The sequence below is a fragment of the Felis catus genome, chromosome D2 (genome assembly GCF_018350175.1).
Source record: "Felis catus isolate Fca126 chromosome D2, F.catus_Fca126_mat1.0, whole genome shotgun sequence".
In the NCBI taxonomy this organism is placed as follows: Eukaryota; Metazoa; Chordata; class Mammalia; order Carnivora; family Felidae; genus Felis; species Felis catus.
Window position 1 is genome coordinate 79,559,562 of NC_058378.1, and position 19,892 is coordinate 79,579,453.

Genomic DNA, 19,892 nt, shown 5'->3' on the forward strand with positions numbered 1-19,892 from the left:
AGAAAACCTACGCCCATGCGTGTACAAGAGTTTTCACGGTGGCACTTTTCATAAAATATAGAATCGGGAAATAAATCAAATATCCATCAGCACTAAAATAGGATAAAAAAGTTGTCATGTAGTGCTATGATGGAATCCTATATAGTGATGGAATGAATGAACAAAAGAAATATAGAACATTGATAGAAAATTACAAGATATGTGTGACTGAATACACACAGTATGATTCCATTTATGTAAATTTCTTTTTTTTTTTTATTTTTTGTCAACGTTTTTATTTATTTTGGGGACAGAGAGAGACAGAGCATGAACGGGGGAGGGGCAGAGAGAGAGGGAGACACAGAATTGGAAACAGGCTCCAGGCTCCGAGCCATCAGCCCAGAGCCCGACGCGGGGCTCGAACTCACGGACCGCGAGATCGTGACCTGGCTGAAGCCGGATGCTTAACCGACTGCGCCACCCAGGTGCCCCTGTAAATTTCAAAATTAGGCCAAACTAACTTATCCAGAGATACAAACATAAGCAGTAAAACTATGAGGAAAATCTGTCAAAGCTGGAATAGAGGTCACCTCGACAGTGGAAGGGATAACGATGTGACAGGGAAGATTGACAATACTCTTACTTCTTGATTCAGGTGATGGTTACACGGGGATTAGCTTTACAAATGTTTGTTAAAAGAACATATATATTATATGTAGTTTTTCTATATGTCTGGTTTATTTCAAAATAAAAGTAGGAAATATCCTGCATGAAGCAGTAAGAGTGAAATATTATCAGTGAAATAAAGTGAAAGCAGTAAGAGTGAAATATTACCAGCAGAAAATCACATCAGTGATGTGGTAACAAATTTGTAAAGGTTTCAGAATGCAGGGGTGTCTGGGTGGCTCCTTCAGTCAAGCGTCTGACTCTTGATTTCAGCTCAGGTCCTGATCTCACGGTTCGTGGGACTGAGCCCCACATGGGGCTCTGGGCTTACGGCACCCAGGGCGCTGCCTCTGCCTCTCCCTCGCTCACGCTCTCTCTCTCTCTCTCTCTCAAAAATAAATAAACTTGGGGCGCCTGGGTGGCGCAGTCGGTTAAGCGTCCGACTTCAGCCAGGTCACGATCTCGCGGTCCGTGAGTTCGAGCCCCGCGTCTGGCTCTGGGCTGATGGCTCAGAGCCTGGAGCCTGTTTCCGATTCTGTGTCTCCCTCTCTCTCTGCCCCTCCCCCGTTCATGCTCTGTCTCTCTCTGTCCCAAAAATAAATAAACGCTGGAAAAAAAAAAAAGAAAGAAAAAAAATAAATAAACTTAAAAAAAGAAAGCAAGAAAGAAAGTTAGGGGCGCCTGGGTGGCTCAGTCAGTTGAACACCAGACTTCGGTTCAAGTCATGATCTTGTGGTTCGTGGGCTCGAGCCCCACGTTGGCGCCCGGAGCCTGCTTCGGATTCTGTGTCTCCTTCTCTCTCTGCCCCTCCCCCCTCTCAAAAATTAACATTAAAAAATTTTTTTTTAAGATTTCAGAATGCATATTGAAAGGACAAAAAAAAGAAACAGTAACATCAATTTTTTTTGTTGTTGGGGGGGTACTATAAAGGAGACAAAATTCCTTATAAAACTTACAATACTCTTACCATAATATCCAGTAATTGCGTTCCCTGGGATTTGCCCAAATGAGTTGAAAACATGGCCGTACAAAAAAACCTGCCCATGAATATTTATATCAGCTTTATTCATAATTGCCAGAACTTGGAAGCAACCACAATGTCCTTCGATGGATGAGTACATTGTGGGTAGTGCAGCCAGACAATGGAATATTATTCGGTGATAAAAAGAAATGAGCTATCAAGCCTTGAAAAAACACGGAGGAACTTTAAATGCGTATTACTAAGTGGAAGAAACGAGAAACGCTACATGCTCTATGATTCCCACTAGGTGACATTGTGGAGAAGGTAACACTCTGAAGACAGTCAAAAGATCAGCGGTTGCCAGGGGTTCCGGGGAGGGAGAGAGAAATGAGTCGCTGGAGTACCGGGGATTTTTAGGGCAGTGAAACCATTCTGTATGGTACTCTAATGGTAGCTACGCGTCGTTATACATCTGCCAAAACCCAGAGAATGTTAAGACAAAGACAAAAACCGGAAGCCTTCATGTAACCTACGAGCTTCGGTTAATAAGAACATATCAATATTCCCAACACTTGCAACAAATGTATCACCGCAGGAAAGCAGAGGAGTGGAGATACAGAGCAACTCTCTGTACTCTCCCTTCATTTTTCTAAATCTAAAATCTAAAACCTCTCGAAAATAAATAAGCTGACAAATTAACAAAACATAAGCACACACGCTGCAAAAAGAAAATACGTCAATAGAGCGTTGATGTCTTCAAAATAAACCTTATCAAAATGACTACAAAAATAAAAACTGTGACAGATCAGTAACCATGAAAGGAAGCAGATTGATCGAAGAATGTCTTGGGTGGAAAACGCCTAGTTCAAAGGAGTTTACTATCTCGTTCTTTCAAACGTTCGAGGAACAGATCATTCTATGTTCCTGCCCCGGTCCAGGCCTTTAAAACATGCGGCAAGGGCCCTCAGGGCCCACATCAATGACTGATACAAAGCTCGTTCACTGGAACCTACTTGTCAGCCACTGTTGCAAGTGCTTTATTCAAGTGACCTTATTAGACACTTATCCCGATCCGATGGGGATGTCCAATTATTACCCCCATTTTGTATCTGAGGAAACTGAGGCACAGAGAAGTTAAATAACGCACCCGAGAGCACACAGCTAATAAACGGTGGACTGGGTTTTGAGTTCCACTCAGTGCGGTTCCTGAGTTCTTAACTACACTGCAACATATAAACGGAGGGTCTCTTGTCCTTCACATATAAGGAGGTTTTGGGGCGCCTGGGTGGCGCAGTCGGTTGAGCGTCCAACTTCAGCCAGGTCACGATCTCGCGGTCCGTGAGTTCGAGCCCCGCGTCGGGCTCTGGGCTGATGGCTCAGAGCCTGGAGCCTGTTTCCGATTCTGTGTCTCCCTCTCTCTCTGCCCCTCCCCCGTTCATGCTCTCTCTCTGTCCCAAAAATAAATAAACGTTGAAAAAAAAATTAAAAAAAAAAAAAAGGAGGTTTTATAAATTCACACACACACACACACACACACACACACAGACAAGAGTGGAGAGACAGACTCCAAATGCTGACTGCGGTTGTCTCTGGAAGATAAGACTGTGGATTTGTTTTATTCTCGTCTTTGTTTTCTGCATCTTTCAAAGTTTCTGCAAGGTGCGTCCACTACTCGCGTGGTCGACACGTTTCACAGGCCAGGAAAGAAATCTATTCTAGAACAACTTGCACTTTACGTGGAATTAAATTTCTGGGTCTCTTCCTAAGTTTCAGGGGGTGACGTGGCAAATTCGGTTTTCTGCTAAGCCCATCCCAGAGCCAGAGGAGCAGAATTACAGAGGAGAGTCTCATCACAGAAGCATCGGCAGGATGGGGAGAAGACAGGCAGAAAGGTCACGCGAGCAAAATCCTGAGACGTGGGCTGGCCTCCGCTGCACGGGCTCAAAGGAGCTACAATGTCTCCTCGGCAAGGTCACTAATGTGACCTTGGTGGCCCAGAACCGTACCCGGGGTCAGCTGGGTGACAGAAAGTGAGCGGAGCCCATGGTGCTCCCGACCACATCAGAGCTCTGTCCCTCGACCCCTTGTCTGGAAGGAATTTCTCTGCCGGCAAGTCCACTGTGGCCCTGGTTCCAAACCAAGGCCTCTGCAGCCTGTGGCCCCAGGCTCACCATGGCACCAATGCCACATGGCATTAACAGACACTCAGCTCACAGCGTACCGTGGGCAACGGTGAGCCCAGGACCCCTAACCCGACCCGGAGAAGGCCCTGCCACAAAACCACTGGGAGAACAAAATAAATCTCTCACGTTGCAAAGGAAGGCTGGGAAATCCTTACAAGACATGTTTCACTTCAGAGACTGAAGAATAACTTTCTTCTGTTTTAAGTTTACTTATTTTTGAGAGACAGAGAGAGAGCATAAGTGAGGGAGAGGCAGAGAGAGAGAGGGAGAGAGAGAGAATTCCAAGCAGGTTCCGCGCTGTGAGTCCAGAGCCTGATGCGGGGCTCGATCCCACGCACCGTGAGATCAGGACCTGAGCTGAAACCAAGAGTCGGACGTTTAACCGACTAAGCCACCCAGGTGCCGCAAGAGACTGAAATAACTTTCTAGGCAAGTTTGAGACAGAGTTGAAAGTGGGGGGCTAGCACAGTGTGGAGGTGTCCCAGATGCCCACATTCATCAGGTTTCCCAAGCAAGGTATGTCCGAGAGGGGTGCGACCCCATCCCAATCCTGGCCCCTGGCTGCCCCCCCTCGCTTCCAAGAGGTCTGAAATACAGACGTGACCGCGTATCACTGCCGGGACCACATCAGCCGCACCTCTTCCAGAATCGGGAGTCTCAGACTCGCTCCCCTGCCCTCAACAGCTCTGCCAGATGTCTAGGGGAGATCAGAGCTGAGCCCCAGGGAGCGTCTGACCACACACCAGTAGGGAAAGGCTCACAACAAGGGCTTGGATGAAAAACCAAACTGTGCCCCCAGCAGTGAAACACTCTCATGTATCACACACACACACACACACACACACACACACACACACACACAGTAGGTCAATCCCCAAGCAGGGTACCTGCTTAAAGCCTCAAATCTCACCCAGCCCAGGCATAAGGAAGCTCCCATTCACCGACATGCATCCCTTGGGGAAACCCATTCTACACCCACGATGGCGGGAAATCACGTTCCTTTCCCACAGATCAAAGAACACTTCCTACGGAGGCTGGCTCAGCTGTCCTGGGTCACGAAGAATCCACTTGAACACACACAGAATACGCGTTCTATAGCCCAGAACGCTAGTTCCAGCACGGGGCAGGGGCTCAGTAAACGAGTCCGCCATTCATGTCGAGCACTGGGTGTATCCTGAGAAGCATCAGAGGACCCCGAGCTCTTGAGACTCATATCCTCACTGAAGAGAAGGGCTGCCCGTAGGAGTCACTAGGATGTGACAGAGGAGGGGACTGGACCCTGAGGAGGTCTAGGAAAATGAAAGAGAGGTGATCAGGGCAGGCTTCCTGGAGGCAGCATTTGCAGAAAACTGAAGTTCTAAGGCAGGGGTTGGCAAGCCTCAGCCCATGTGAAGGCCAAATCCAGGCCACCACCTGTGTTTGTAGGGCCCAAGAGATAAGAATAGTTTTGTAGTTTTTAATGGTTACATTTTAAATGGTTATTTAAGTACATAATGTCCTCAATTTTGCCTCTTGGCCAACAAACCACATATTTACGGTCTGATCCTTTAAAAACGTCTGCCAACTCCTGTAACTGAGACACACGCACAAAACAAATCCCAGATAGCAAATAAAAGCCATCGCTAATGCTCGCCGAGGGCTTGCCGTGCGCTCTGCGTGCAGCATCCTTCGGACGCTATTACACGGTCACGTAGCCCCATAAAGGGATGTCCTCCCCACTCCGCAGAGGAGGAAACTGAGTCACAGAGAAGTTAGGGCCTTGCCCAGAGTCGCACAGCCAGTGAGGGTAAAGCCTGATCCCAAGATGCCCTCTCCGTTACCAACTCAGACGCCTGTTCAGTTCCCTTGGGAGAAAACACAGGACCCATGTTCTCAGCACACGACACGTGTAAGAAACAAGCCCATGTCTGGCTGGGGTGAAAAAGGAGGCAGGGGCGCCTGGGGGGGGGGGGGCTCAGTCAGTTAAGCGTCCGACTCGTGATTTGGGCTCAGGTCATGATCTTGCAGTTTGTGGGTCTGAACCTTGCACGGGGCTCTGAGCTGATGGTGCAGAGCCTGCTTGGGATTCTCTCTCTCCCTTTCTGCCTTCCCCCACTTGTGTGCTCACTCTCTCTCAAAATAAGCAAATAAACTTAAAAAAAAAAAAAGGAGGCAGAGATCAGAAATGAGAGGCAAACAGAAATTAGTAAACTGTCTCAAGGCCTCAGCTCAGAACTGGCACCTTGGCATTCACCTTATTCTATTCTTGCCGGACCCGGCAAGGCACACAGACCAGCCCAAAGGCAAGGGGCTCTCGCCTGCTGTGAAGGGAACGGAAAAGTCACATGACAATGGGGTGGACACAAGGAGAGCTGACGAACTAGACCAATGATGCAACCAACCGCATGGACCATCTCAGGACAGTGTCTAAGATGCGCTTTGGAAACCTGCCCGAGCTGACAGTGCTCCTCAGTCACGTGTCCTCCAAGCCAGAGTCCCCAAGGGGAGAAGTCCACATCTGACACAAGCCCTTGATGGCACCCACTCACATAACAAGACGGGGCTGATGTCTGGACCACCCACACCTTGAAGATGAAGCGGGTGACATCTCCATTGGCCACCCTGGACACGATGCAGATGACGTCTGTCCACCTGCCACCCGACCCCTTCATCCTGCCACCTGTCCAGCGAGATCTGGGGAGAGACGGAGAGGAGGCTGGGCACCGGGTTCTGAGAGTGCCCGGCTACGTATGTGAGGCCCCCGTTCTGCCCAGCACCTCCCCCGGGGGCTCCTGCCTGACCCCAGGCCAGGGTTCCTAACTGCAGGGGTACCTGCCTCCATGCACCACCTCCACGGCCAGGGCTTCTCTCTCCCTCCTATATTTGCACATCACGGCCCCCCACACGGCTCCTCTGCCCCCCTGGGTTACCCCCAATGCCTCGATTTTAACAGGAGGGCGATGTAAAGAAGTCCCACGCACCGAAATCCCCTGCAGCGCACTCAGTGAATCGGGGCCGTGCCGGCTGTCCTGGAGACCAGGGACCCCAGCCCACGCAGACAGCGCTCTGAGGCCGAGCCAGGGACACAACTCTGAGCGGGCTAGAGCACACGTGCGCGTGTGTGCACGCACGTACACACATGTGTAAAGAAACGGGCCTTGAAAAATCTTCCTGCAAATGCCTCCCCAAATTTTAATAACTTCCAGCCCTGGGAATGAACAACTAAAACAATTTGAACCAACCCCCGTGCCAAAGCTAAAAAAAAAGGAAAAAAAAAAAAAAGATCTAGACAAAATATTTTTTCTAATGTTTAAAGTACTCAAAAATGAACAAAACAGTAAAGGCCTCCGCGGCCCGCATCTGAGGGCAGCAAGAACCCAGCCCTGGAAGGCGTTAACCAACCCTGTGATCCTGAAGGGACAGCTGGCGTTTTGATCAGCCTGCTGGGACACAGGGACGAAAGTCGTGCCCAAGGCCCGCCCGAGGTGGGCGTCCGATTACCACCCATTTCACTGCGATCCCCAAGGTCACAGGGTCCACCGGGGGGAAGAAGCAGAGACGCAGCCCCACATCACGCGTCCTCGGCTCACCTTCCTGATACGCGGCCGGATTCTCACACAGAGTCGTGACCCTGAGGCTCCTCTTTCCAGGAAGCAACTTTATTCGTGCCGGCACCGCTCGGTTGGGTTCGTACCCGAAGAACTGAGCCCCGCACGCCACGTAGAGTAGTTTTTTTATACATTTTCTATTTCTTTGCCTCCCATTTATGGTAACACGCAAACATGCAGTCTGATCAAGTGGTCTCATGTTTACAAGGTCATGAGGGATCTTGTCACGTAGGCGCATAGTCAGGCTACCTTCGCGGGTTTTTTTGTGTGTGTTTTTCTTTTCTCTCTTTTTTTTCTCTCCTTAGGGAGGGGACCCTACCACAGACTGATGGCAATGGCAACAGTGCGTGCCTGTCTGCTTTAAAATGGGAGAGAATTGGGGCGCCTGGGTGGCGCAGTCGGTTAAGCGTCCGACTTCAGCCAGGTCACGATCTCGCGGTCCGTGAGTTCGAGCCCTGCGTCGGGCTCTGGGCTGATGGCTCAGAGCCTGGAGCCTGTTTCCGATTCTGTGTCTCCCTCTCTCTCTGCCCCACCCCCGTTCATGCTCTGTCTCTCTCTGTCCCAAAAATAAATAAACGTTGAAAAAAATAAATTTTTTTAATGGGAGAGAATTCCTACTTGTTAAGTGATTACAGAAGTTTGTTGAATTTCCGTTTGTATTTTAGGAGGCACTGTTGGTCATACCTATGATTTCTTAGATGGTAAGTTTTTGGTTAGAAACACAGCCCCAAACCATGACATTGCGCCTCAGGGAATTTGCAGCTCCCTTTAAGACACCCGACTCTAATACACGTGGATGGGCTCACAGAGCAGCTGAAAACAGAGCCTGCCTCCTTAAAGGCAAAGTTGTGAAACATTGTGTTTACTTAAGCGGCTGCGCTGCTAAGCAGAAAGTCTAGACTCAAAATCTTGGGTTCCAATCCCCATTCTGCCACTTACAGGCTGCATAACCACAAGCAAATGACACATACTACCACGTCTCATTCTCCTTATCCATAAAATATGGATAATGGTACAGGGCTCCCGGGTGGCTCAGTCGGCTGAGTGTCCGACTTCGGCTCAGGTCACGATCTCGCAGTCCGTGAGTTCAAGCCCCGCGTCGGGCTCTGTGCTGACAGCTCAGAGCCTGGAGCTGGTCTGGATTCTGGGTCTCCCCCTCTCTCTGCTCCTCCCCCAGCTCGTGCTCTGTCTCCCTCTCTCTCTCTCTCAAAAAAATAAATAAAAACATTAAAAATAAAAAAATATATGGATAATGATAATGACGATACCGGTAATATCCACGGCACACAGAGAGACATTGAGAGATACTGCACACGAGGCCCAGTGCCTGGCCTTAAGCTACTGAAAGTTGAAATGTTTAAGAAATGGTTGCTATTAACATTAGGAGAAGTGCAATCCTAGATACCGGAGCTTAGCGTAATAGAGATACAGTAACAGTGACGGTCACAGTCGATCACGGTAACAGCGAGCGCTAGTGGGCCAGACTTGACCCAGGAGTCTAGAGCCGATGTCTTCGGCCATCCTAAGGTAAGTAATTAAAAGACCAGTATTTTTGCAATGGAGTAGGACCCCAAGACTAGCATCACGTGGTTTGTAAATAGAGACTCTCTGTCTGAGTCCAGAGGCCCCTGCGTCTGGCTGCGAGATAAGAAACATACACGCAATGTACACGGGCAGCTATGAGGCCCCACCAGAAAGGAAATGAGGTTGCCTTGCGAGGGGGCAAAGGGCAGGGGGCGGACAAGGCAACCCACCCTGCAGAGATTCTGCAATGACTTCAGTTGAGTCAGTGGGGGAAATGCGGCTGTGAGTTTCTGCGCCCTGCAGGAGAGAGAGTGGCTCTGAATGTTTCCCCCCGCTCCCATACGATAATGGTAAAAGAGAGGCCGCAGAGGCCAGAGAGGCCCACAGACAGCAGGCAGCCCCAGGCAGCCCCAGGGGAGTCTGCAGCTGGCAGCTGTTCCAAGGGACTCTGCCCGCCCTGGGCCGGTGGAGGCTCTCCACAGGGCCTGGCTCACCCTCTCTGACTTCGTCACGGGCCACGGGGACACTGTGATCATCACTGGCAGCCTTCTCAGAGCTCTTGGTTCTCACGCCTTTTCTGCTGCTATTTTTACCTAAAAAGAAGGAGAGAGAGAAATGCTTTTACTTCCACACATGTCAGAGTCCTCTCAGGATGGTGAGAATTCAACCATCGTCGGCGGAGTAGCGCCCCCGCCCTCTGCCTCCCCTGTCCCCAGTGTTGGCACCCTGGACGCTGAGGGGCTTGTGGTCACAGGAGATGAAGTGGGTCGCTGTGAACACCCAGGGAAATTAACACTCCCCATAAAAACAGTGCATACCTGCAGGCCGTCCCTATTCGAAAACTGCAAAATACCCTGTGGTAGGCCTTTGACCCTGGGGGGGGGTGCCCAGGAGGTGACACCACACCTAATTGATAAAACGGAGCTGGGAACTCGGGACTTCTGACCACAGCGCTAGGATTTCCCACCAGCTTGGGCTCCTCCTACCAGTTCTCTCCAAGGCCCTGGCTGGGGGAATGGGAGTGATGATGCTCCCACCAATTGGAAAGACTCCTTACCAGACTCTAGGAAGCCTGTCTGCTCATTCCCCTGGTCCTTCCAGCTTCTGTCATGCTGTACTCCCTCTCTCTGCTCCTGAAATACCAGCCTCCTTTCAGCCTTAAGTTCACGCGCTGGTCCTCCTCCTTGCATCGTTCTCTAATTAACTCCTGCTAATCTTGCACATCTCAGCTTTGGCACCTCCTCTTTTGGCTTTCCCGAACTCCCCAGCTAAATCAATGTCTCCTCGGATGGGCTCTGATAACACCTTTCTTAGGTAGAGTTGCCTCTAAGCGGAGCCTGATGCAGGGGTTCAGTTACACATGATATATCACGGGGGTGGGGGCTGAGGGGGAAGGGGGCGGGGTTCTAAAGGGAAAGGGGAGGGAGAAGAAGGACAGGGCAGAGGAAGGAGCCGAGTAAGGCTGAATTCTCTCTCAGCCAGAGGCGGATTCAGCCTGATCCCACGGGCAGCTCTGGAGCAGGAACGACACACAGAGCATTGTCCCCACCTTGAGACAAGAAGCCACCTTTTCTGCAGTTGGTTAGCTTGGCCACACGTCAACTAACTAAAGAGTGACAGATCTACGTTTCCCACCTATATTCTGGAGAAGGGATCGGCTATGAGCCATCACAGCCAAGACCCCAGCAGCTGGGATACGGGTGTACCTACAGGAAAAGAGGGCCCGGGCGGGGTCCCGGAGCCCCCACTACCTGTGCTGTGAAGCATCATCACATGCATGTAACATATGTCAGTCTGTTCATGAGGGCAGGGACTGTGTCTCGTTCTGTTTACTGCCGTATCTCTGGAGTCTGGTACGTAATAAGCTGTGATGAATGAATGAATGAACAAGCTAATGAGTCACTAAATGACAAACAGACGAGAATAAGAGGAAGGGCAGGTCTGCGGAGAAGGACGTTTATTTCAACTTTAAAAAGCAAGTTGAAAAATACCAAAAACATCGAGTGGACTTTGTGCCAATTAATGAATCATTTCGGACTGTTCTACAGTCACCACCACCCCCCCCCCAAAAAAAGATACTCATCAAGAAAACCTTAAATCTTCAAAAAATTCAAAGGGCACATTGGGTCCAGCCAAAGCTGATGCTCTCTCCTTCGTATTCTGGAGTGATGCCTGCTGGGAGTATCTTTCATTTTCCATGAAAGTGCCCCCTCAGGTCAACAAAGCCAAAGGGCCAAAATGTTCAGAAGAGAGCTGAGCCAGAGACATCAGCCTGATGTCACCTCAGCATCTGCCCTCTTCTGTGGGGAGGAATGTCATGGCCAGTGACCTCCAAAGATGGCCCCCTCTGAAGGGCCTGACCAGGGGTCCATAAAGATCTTGGTTGTTCACAAAACCGGTGCCATAACTTTTACGGGTGTGGAGTCTTATTGGGCAGAAAGATAGGATATTAAGGACGAAAAAAGTTTTACAAAATATGTGAGGAAAAAGCCAAAGTTCTGGAAAAGAATGTTCCATCCCAACCCTCCCCCGAAGTCGGCCACTGGTTGCAAGCCTTCTCTCTCCCAGGACAACCTCTGTGGAGCCTCCATGCCACCGTGGGAGCAAGCGCCAAAGAGTGGGGCCCGGTGACACCCCCAGCCTCACCTCCCGTGTGCCGCACCGGCGCCCATGACACAAACGTGCCCACACAGCTCAGGGGAGCCACCGGGGGCCCAGGTGCGGGGCAGATGTCAAAGCCCTGAGAGTTGGACTCCCCAGGGGGACCGACATGTGGGGAACACAATCCCCGAGGAGGTGGCAAAGGGGCATAGATCACAGAAGCCCTGTCACCTCCTCTGGTTATCCGGTGACACAGTTCCAGCTTATCGTAGGGCTACGGCTCGGGCCCCAGCCCCGGGCAGCCGGGTTCTGCCGCTGCCCTGCCCCACGGTGACCCACCTCACTCTCTAGGCTCCGTGCCCTCATCGACAACACAAGGAGACACGGCACCTGTCTCAGTGGAACTTAGGGGAGGAGACAAACAACGTACGTCAAGCGTTCAGGGCCGTGCCTGGCCTGCCGCAACCACCAAATAAAAGACAGCGTCTCTCTCTCCGTCACCGATGCCACCCCCCAGCCCCCCAGCCCCACTCGTCACGAAGCGCCACCCCAGCCGCTAAAGGATAACCGCTCACACGTGGAGCGTGAGTCACAACCTGGGAGGCACTTTCACGTGGATCGCAACACTGGGTGTGGGCAAGGACCCAGAGAGGGCAGGAAGCTGACTGTGAATTACAGACGGGGACACGGAGGCACAGAAGCAGGCGAGAAGAGGCCCACCCACGGTCACTGACAGAGCCAGGAGGCGGGAGAGCCGGAGGCGGGCTCCAAGGTGAGGCCCTTCCCAGTCCCCTTCCTCTCTTCCAGCAAGAAAGGCAGCACGCGGTCGGCACAGAAGGAAGATGAAAGGACAGCGGAATAATGCGCAGAGAAAATCAACAACTCCATCTGGGCTGCGTGACAAAAGCGAATTCCTTAAAAGTAGCAAAATGAAGTGCGGACGAGGGCCACATGTTCTATTCTGGTCTATGGTGATAAACATCATGCTTCTTGGTTGATAGGAAACTATTTTTTCCCCACTCTATATACAAGGAGCTTCCAGTCGCAACCCCCCCCCTTCCAGAAACTGAAAAAAAATTCTTTGCTGCATATTTTGCATTCTCCCCAGGAAATTCCAGCCCAAGGGGGTCTGTGCTCTCTCCGGTGAAGGATTCAGCCCGGGGGCCCTAAGTTCCTCTCCTGCCTCTTGCTAAGGAACCCACGTGAGAGGAAAGGGCCTCGCCCGAGCGCACAACGGGTTCTCGGGAGCTCCCCCAAAATGCAGATGCTCAGGACAGACAGTAATTACGGTTCCACAACCACGCACGTCCGCAGAGAACCCTCACGCGTGGCAGCCGGGAAGACACGGCAGGTGAACGTGTGTGCGGGTGTTCGCGGGCCTAGGGCCATGACGTGGGGCGGGAATTAGCCTGTGTCTCATCCAGTTCTGAGAAAGTCAAGCTCCCGGTAGAGACAGGAATCCGAGGACCGAGTAGATCCCGAAAGGCAGGCTGAGTGGTTGAATGAGACACCTGCCTCCGTGAATCGGGGACCTTGAAGGTCTGGGGTGGAGCTGGGAGGCACTTAGCACAGCTCTCTAAGTACTTTTCACCAGGGCTAGACCCAAATCAACCAGTCAGCCAATCAGTCAAAAGCTCCCCCCTCCCCGCTGTGCTGGGTATTCCCTGGGAAACTAGCAGGCCACTCTCCCCTCCTCTGGGCCAGCCTCTCGTGCAGGCTTGGTCCCCAGCAGGGCCTCAGGGGCATGAGGGCCAGCCGCTCCCAACATCTACACAGGGGCAGACACCTTCCTGACCTGCAACCACATAAGAAGCCCTTTGCTTAGAAGGATCCACCAGCGGAAAAGCAACAGATGGGGATGTGCCGGGCGCTGGGCAGGCCACTGCTGGTACTTGCCTGTCTCGGCTGGGTGCCATCTGGAAACAGCCTGAGATGCAGCCTTGGGTGCAGAAGTATATCTGGGAGGTGACTTCATGGAGTTCAAGGGAAGAAAGACGCAGAGAAGGAAATACCAATAAACCTAGGCTGCCTTACTGAGCGAGACCCACCGGGACTCAGCCTGGCTGGGGGCTCTGGGGGACCGGGTAGGAGGGGCCCCCATACCGAGTCTCCGGGGGCCGGGAGGCTAGAGGTTGACCCGCCACACCTCTGGAAACATCCTGAGTCCTGTGTCACAGTGAGGAATCCGAGGCTTGGAGAAGCCACACGTGCCCTGAATGGCCGAACCAGATTTCGATCCCAGCCCTCTCTGAACTGCGAACTGCCAAACAACCCACACGTGCCTTCGCGTGATCGAGAATTCCATACAAATCTGTGACACTGGAGTCCTCGGTCAACATTCCGGAGGGGTTCTGTGCCCCTCCGACCATTCCATGATGCCTGGATGAGGAGCCAACTAGGTGCCAATCAGTTCTGGGCACCAGCCATCCAAAGACACCCTAATTTCATGGGTGTCGTGATCCCAGAGTGGCACTATGGTGGCAGGGACCTCCAAAAGCCACAGAGGGCAGAGTCATTGCTGGAGATGCCAAGCCTGAGAGCCCAGGCTCCCCGGCCCCGGTGGGGACATCCAGAGGACATCCTCACCTCAACACCCAGCCTCAGAGGCCCTGGCTGCCCATTCCCAGCGCTGAAGGCACCGTCTGCCATGAGGTCCGGCAGCCTTGGACCCTTGAGGCGCACAGGGAACACAAGGGCTACTTTTTAAGAACCGTGGCATCTCACCCAGCCTCCCCCTAACATGGGAGTGTCTCCCCTTCGTCACCCACGCACAGACCCTGGCTTCTGGAAGCACGGGCACAGGCTGGGGGCTTGCCAGCATGACGAGTTGACTTTGGAAAGCATTCTGGAAAGAGAGGCGGTGTCTTAGAAAGCTGCTTGCTGGGGCACATCAAACGGCCTTCTTTATAAAGCATCCTTTCCCTCAGAATTTTATAGGGAGCTTATCTGGACAAACGCTTCGGATGTCACCTTTCGAGTGAGTGTTTAACACCCTGACGTCAAGAGCTCTTGCCACGCGTTCATGCGTGCTGATGGCCCCGTGATTGCTTTTAAAATACACAGTGACGTGCTGACACGTTCTCCCGATCCCCACGCTCCAGCTCTGTCCAAGAGACGACGTGTCCAGCCGAAGGCCGAACACAGCAAGACGCGCTGAAGGGAGACGAGGCAAACCTCTGAAGCGAGGCCCCTTCCAACAACTGGCTTGCAGCACACAACAGAAGGGGCTTTGTTTACCACCACATATGCTCAAATAACGAGTCTTTGGTTATTTCCGCCCCCCACCCCCCGCCCCCGCGACGGGGGCACAACCCAGCACGGAACACAAACTCGCTGATCCCGGGCACAGACACACAAACGAACGTGGCTTGCGGCCCGCTCTGCAAATTCCACAGGCTCGGGACCGTGGGCCAGGACGGCGGGGGCCCACACCGAAAACAGCGGCGCCTTCTCGCCGGTCCCGGAAGAAAGCAACAAACAGGCCCACAAGCAGAAGCCCGAAAGGAACCCAAGGCCTCGGAGGGGGAAGAAACAACGTCTTCTATTTAGTGTCTGCTGTATCAGCCTGTTTGTTTCTCACTACCACTGGGGAGGGAAAAGGTGAGTGACGTCTATGAACTACGGTTGACTTTTCTCATTTTTTGTTAATGTTTCTCTGTCGTTGAGACACAGAGAGACACCGGTCGTGAGCAGGGGAGGGGCAGAGGGAGAGGGAGATACAGAATCGGAAGCGGGCTCCAGGCTCTGAGCGGTCAGCACAGGGCCTGACACAGGGCTCGAACTCATGGACCGCGAGATCATGACCTGAGCCGAAGTCAGACGCTTAACCGACGGAGCCACCCAGGCGCCCCTATGGTTTGCTTTTCTGTCCCATTTTATCTTCTACAAAAAGTATAGCCACAAACCCTTTGGAGATGACGTGCAAGGTAAGGACGTCCCAAATCCACACACGTGCCTAAAACGTGGTCCCCTATGGCGCCCCTCGTGCTGGGATCGTGGAAACTGGGCACCTAGACCTCCATCTCTGGACCCCAAAGCATTCCAACTGCAGGGACCTAGAAACTATTGAATGTGGCTCGGAACAGCCGAATAAATGGAATTAGAAAGAGGTGGGTAGGTCCCTACAAGAAAGAACACTCTAGCAGTCAGTACCATTCATCCAATGGACGAGGTAGGAAGAGCCCATCGGTGGAAGAGTGTGAGCGGACACCGGGCAGCCCGGCATAGGACTCTTGCGGCGAACAAGCATTCACACGCATGACCACGCGGTTTCCTCCAAGTTCTAGAATTCTGGGATTAACCGATGTTCGCCCCGAGGACCTCAGAAACTGCGCCATTGTGAGTCCCACTCAACCTCAAAAAAAGAAGTCCTCGGGTCTGTATCCTGATGGTAAGAGCGGCTGCAGGAACCCGTACCAGTGATAAAATTACAGAAAACACACACACACACACACACACACACACACACACAAATGTGAAGTATGTAAAACAGTGAATAGTATTGTGCCGATGTCCATTTACAGCTTTGACCCTGCATAGAGCGGCGATCCTAACCCGCTCGGGACATCTGGCAATGTCTAGAGACATTTCCGGCTGTCACAACGAAGAGGAGGGTGCCGCTGGTTGAGGCCAGGGAGGCTGCTGCAGCCTACAACGCCCAGGACAGTCCCCCCATCCTACCCCCACAACATATACGACTGGCACAGAACCTCAATACTGCCAAGGCAGGGAAATCCTGTAGTACAGTTCTACAAAATCTTATCATCGGGTTACGCAGGACCTCCCCATACTATTTTTACAATTGCCTGTGAGCCTATAATTATGTTAAAATGAAACCTTAAAAAAGATCCCACAACGTTCAGTACATCAGGGCTCTACTTCCCTGGGAATCCGTCAGCCACTCCTGGAAAAAAAACGCGACGGGCTCAATTAACCAAAGGATTCAGCCGCCCAAGCCACCTCCGGGAGAACGGCAACGTGTGACTTCCGTCGCACATTTCGGTGGTGGCGTGACAGAACAGCCACGGCTCAGGGCCGAATTCACACCAAGATCAAGTCCCCAAAATCCTCGGTTCCTTAAGCAAACCCTCCTCTGGGATTAAGACAAGACTCCCTCTGGAGCCTACCACACAGAACCCCTGCCTTCCACTTCCCTCGAGCCCGACCTTTACGCAAGACAGGGTGGTCTGAAAAGGAGGTACCATCTGTAAAGACAAAGCACATGATCAACGTTTACATTAGTCACATACACATTTACCACCTTACTGCCCTCTAAATCTAGCCCCTCGCTCCCCCACCAGGCCTCCGGAGCCTGGTGTGTGCATCATGCACCATCCACCCCGTGAAGAAGCCAGGTCGGAGAGTTCACATTACACACCCCAGGCTGCGATACAATGTTCCTTCCTCCGCAAATGCCTCCCGACGACATAATGACCACCCGCTTGTGAGAAAGTCCAATGAAGGAACGAATGCTTCCGTTGCATCACGAGTGGCACAGACACCGAACGGCCACTTACAGTGGGGGAAAACCACTTTCCCAACACAGTGTAACTGCACACAACCACCAGGGACTCCCCTGGTGGAGTCATTCTTAAACCCGTCTCCTCCACTTAGAGCCCAAGGGTGGAGGGTTCACCGGCCAAACACTCAAAAACGGGGGGGGTAAAAAAAAAGAGGACCAGGGTTTTAAGTTGGTGTTAAGGTCCCACTTTGCTTGTCCTTGCTGGGAGGGAGGGGGAGAGGGCTCTTAAAAGCTCACCCAGCTCATTACAAAGAATGGCAGGCTGGGGGAGGCAGCTCTCCCCGGGAGCCTCGAAGTGGGGTGTCTGGAATTTCCAAGGACCTTTTTCCAGTTTGGGGATCAGCGATCCAGCCCTCAGCACAGCTGTGATGACTTTTTCAAAGCCCCCCCCCCAACTTCCGCGCTGTCTACAGGGGCAGGGGATGTGACCCGAGCTCTCTACCCACCAGACCTTATTTAACACTTGGTGTCAAACAGGTCCTTGGTAACCACCTGAGGAATGAACGAACAACTCACAGACAGACTAGCACAGCCATCAGCTGACACACTGGAAGGTTTTGTTGAACAGCTTTTAAAACTGACCGAACCAAGAGAGGTGGCAGGTTCAGGCTTCCTTTGTGGATGAAGACACCAAGAGTCAGGAAGCTGAGTGCCGAGCCCCAGACCCGGGTATGAAGTGTGGTCCTCAGAGTCCGTCTGGGGCTTCTCTTAGATTCCCCTGCCCTCCCCGCAGTGAGTCCCAGAACCCAACATACGTGTCTCCCGCCCACCATGCCCAGCCCTGCGCTAATCCCACAGCAGGTACTAAAAACCAAAAGCACCTGCAAATCTGATCCAAACTACCAAAGCAAAAAAGGCCTTGGGTCCAAAAGCGCAGGAGAAGGGCTTTCAAATCTCCCAAGCCAACCAGTGACGCTAATTTCCTAAAAGGGTCAGTGCCTCGGGTTCCTCGCCTGTAAAATAAAAAGAATACCCACCCCTCACAACCACTGAAAGAATTAGATGACACAGTTACACACAAAGCTCCTCACGGAGGCACAGCAGATGGTCTACAAATGTGAGTGTCTCCTCCCACCGCTGTTATCAAACCACTGTGGTTTTATGCATCTTAACTCTCCTAAGTCCCCAGCAGATATTGGAATTTCTGGATGGTTCTGTTCGGGGTTACACAACTCACAGCACCGCCTGCCCATTCGCAGAGTTTGTTCACACGCTGAAGCATGGCAGGGCCCAACCCTCAACCCTGTGCATGTGCAGAGGGGCTGCTGAGATGGGCCCACACATTTAAGAGTTCGGTGTCCCCACCCCCTCCCGTTGCCTGTCACCTCCTGCTGACTTTCTGAAGCCTTTAGCCAAGCAAAAGCAATTCCTTCCATGCCAGGAGCTGTGTGAGGGTGCCACCAGCGTGCATCTCCTTTCAAGGAAGGCCATGACGAGGCCAGGGAATTTGGCTACAAGCCTGCTCACTCCCCAATCCTGAAATACTAGGACCACGGCCCTCTGCGGTTGAAGCAAAGGACGTTTGGAACAATTAAGAGAAAGTCCCCCCTCCCCCCCACTTCACAAGGAGTGAAACCGCATGGAAGTCATTTGCCAAGACAGGGCTGGCAGAGGCGGATGGATGGAAGGCTGGCCCGCAGGCTGCCAGGCGCCCCTAGGCTTTCCCGCCATCTGCAGCCCAACCTCTCCGCGGGCACAGGAGCCTCCCCAGCAGAGGCTCTGCCGTCCTGCCCCAACTGGGCAGGGGATTCACAGGAGCCAGGGAGGGCGCTGAGAGGGGACAGTGGCTGGGGAAAGGCCCACTGCTGAGCTTTCTCCCAGAAGGCCGTTGTGCCAAGGCAAGCCAGTCCTTCACGTCGCCAAATCGTAAATTCACTCCCCAGAACACGCCCTGGAGGAAGACTGAAAAAAGTAGACAGAGAAGGAAGGGTGCCCGGCAGAAAGAGCCTTTGCTCGGTCAGTTTCCAACCGGGCCACCAGCTCCCCACGCAGCCTCCCCACTGGGCGCACCTGGACCTGCGAGGGGAGCGCCAGCCGGTTGAGGCGCCTGGGAGCTCGAGGCGGCCGGCGGGAGGCGCAGGGCAGTCCCCCAGCGAGGCGGGGGCAGCGACGGGTGGGTCGCGCCCCAGACACACGGGCCTGGAAGCCGGCTGTGCCCTCGCACCAGAGGGCCACCGCTGGGAGAGGCGCGCGGCCGCGGGCGCCCCCTCGGGCCGCCCAGCGCACAAAGTCACTTACCTGGCGGAGGCGCCTCGGGAGCCAGCCTCTCCCTCTTGGGAGCTTTCTTGGGCTTGGTCGCCGTCTTGGGCGGCCTGGACTCGGGCGGGCGCGGCTCCCGCTCCCCGTTCCCGGTCCCCGCGGGCAGCGGCGGCGAGAAGGGCTCGGGCTCGGGCTCCGGGCGCGCGTAGTAGGGCTCCCGGCTCCAGGTCTCCTGCACGTAGTAGTCCGGGGCCTGGAGGGCTGCGCCCTGGGCGCCCACCCGGGCCAGGGCCACCGCCAGGAGCCCGAGGGCCAGCGCCAGCGCGGCGGCCCCCCGGCGGGCCATGCCCGCTCCGCCCCGCGCGCCCTGGGCAGGGTCACGGGCGCCGGGAGCGCCGGGCGGGCGGCAGGCGCGGGCGGCGGCGCGGGGGCAGGGGCGCCGGGACGGCAGCGCGGCGCACGGGGCGCGGGAGGCTGCCGGCCTGCGGCGCGTGTGACCGGCCCGCGGGCTGGGCCGGGCTGGGCAGGGCTGGGCTGGGCCGGGCCGGGGGCGGGCAGGGGCGCGCCGAGGCGCGGGGCGGGCGCAGGGGGCCGGCCCCGCCCTTCCGTCTTCCCTCCCTCTCCCCGCCGGCCCCGGAGGCAGGTGTGGGAGCCCCCTTCATCCCATGACT

General features: G+C 53.6%; 1 protein-coding gene across 3 annotated transcripts in view; it reads right to left on the reverse strand.

Annotated features, from left to right (window-relative positions):
* The window catches only part of CPXM2 (carboxypeptidase X, M14 family member 2), a 145,122-nt gene extending 125,540 nt beyond the window's left edge, over positions 1-19,582 (reverse strand). For 2 of the 3 annotated variants that reach the window (XM_023241051.2, XM_023241052.2), the window contains exons 1-2: positions 19,261-19,582; positions 9,395-9,493 (exon numbers count right to left, since the gene is read on the reverse strand). In XM_023241051.2, the coding sequence (XP_023096819.1) occupies positions 9,395-9,493; positions 19,261-19,567 (406 nt within the window). In that variant the 5' untranslated portion in view covers positions 19,568-19,582. The remainder of the gene's footprint in view (positions 1-9,394; positions 9,494-19,260) is intronic. The other variant, XM_023241053.2, reaches the window with a different exon arrangement.
* Between the last annotated feature and the right edge of the window lie 310 nt (positions 19,583-19,892).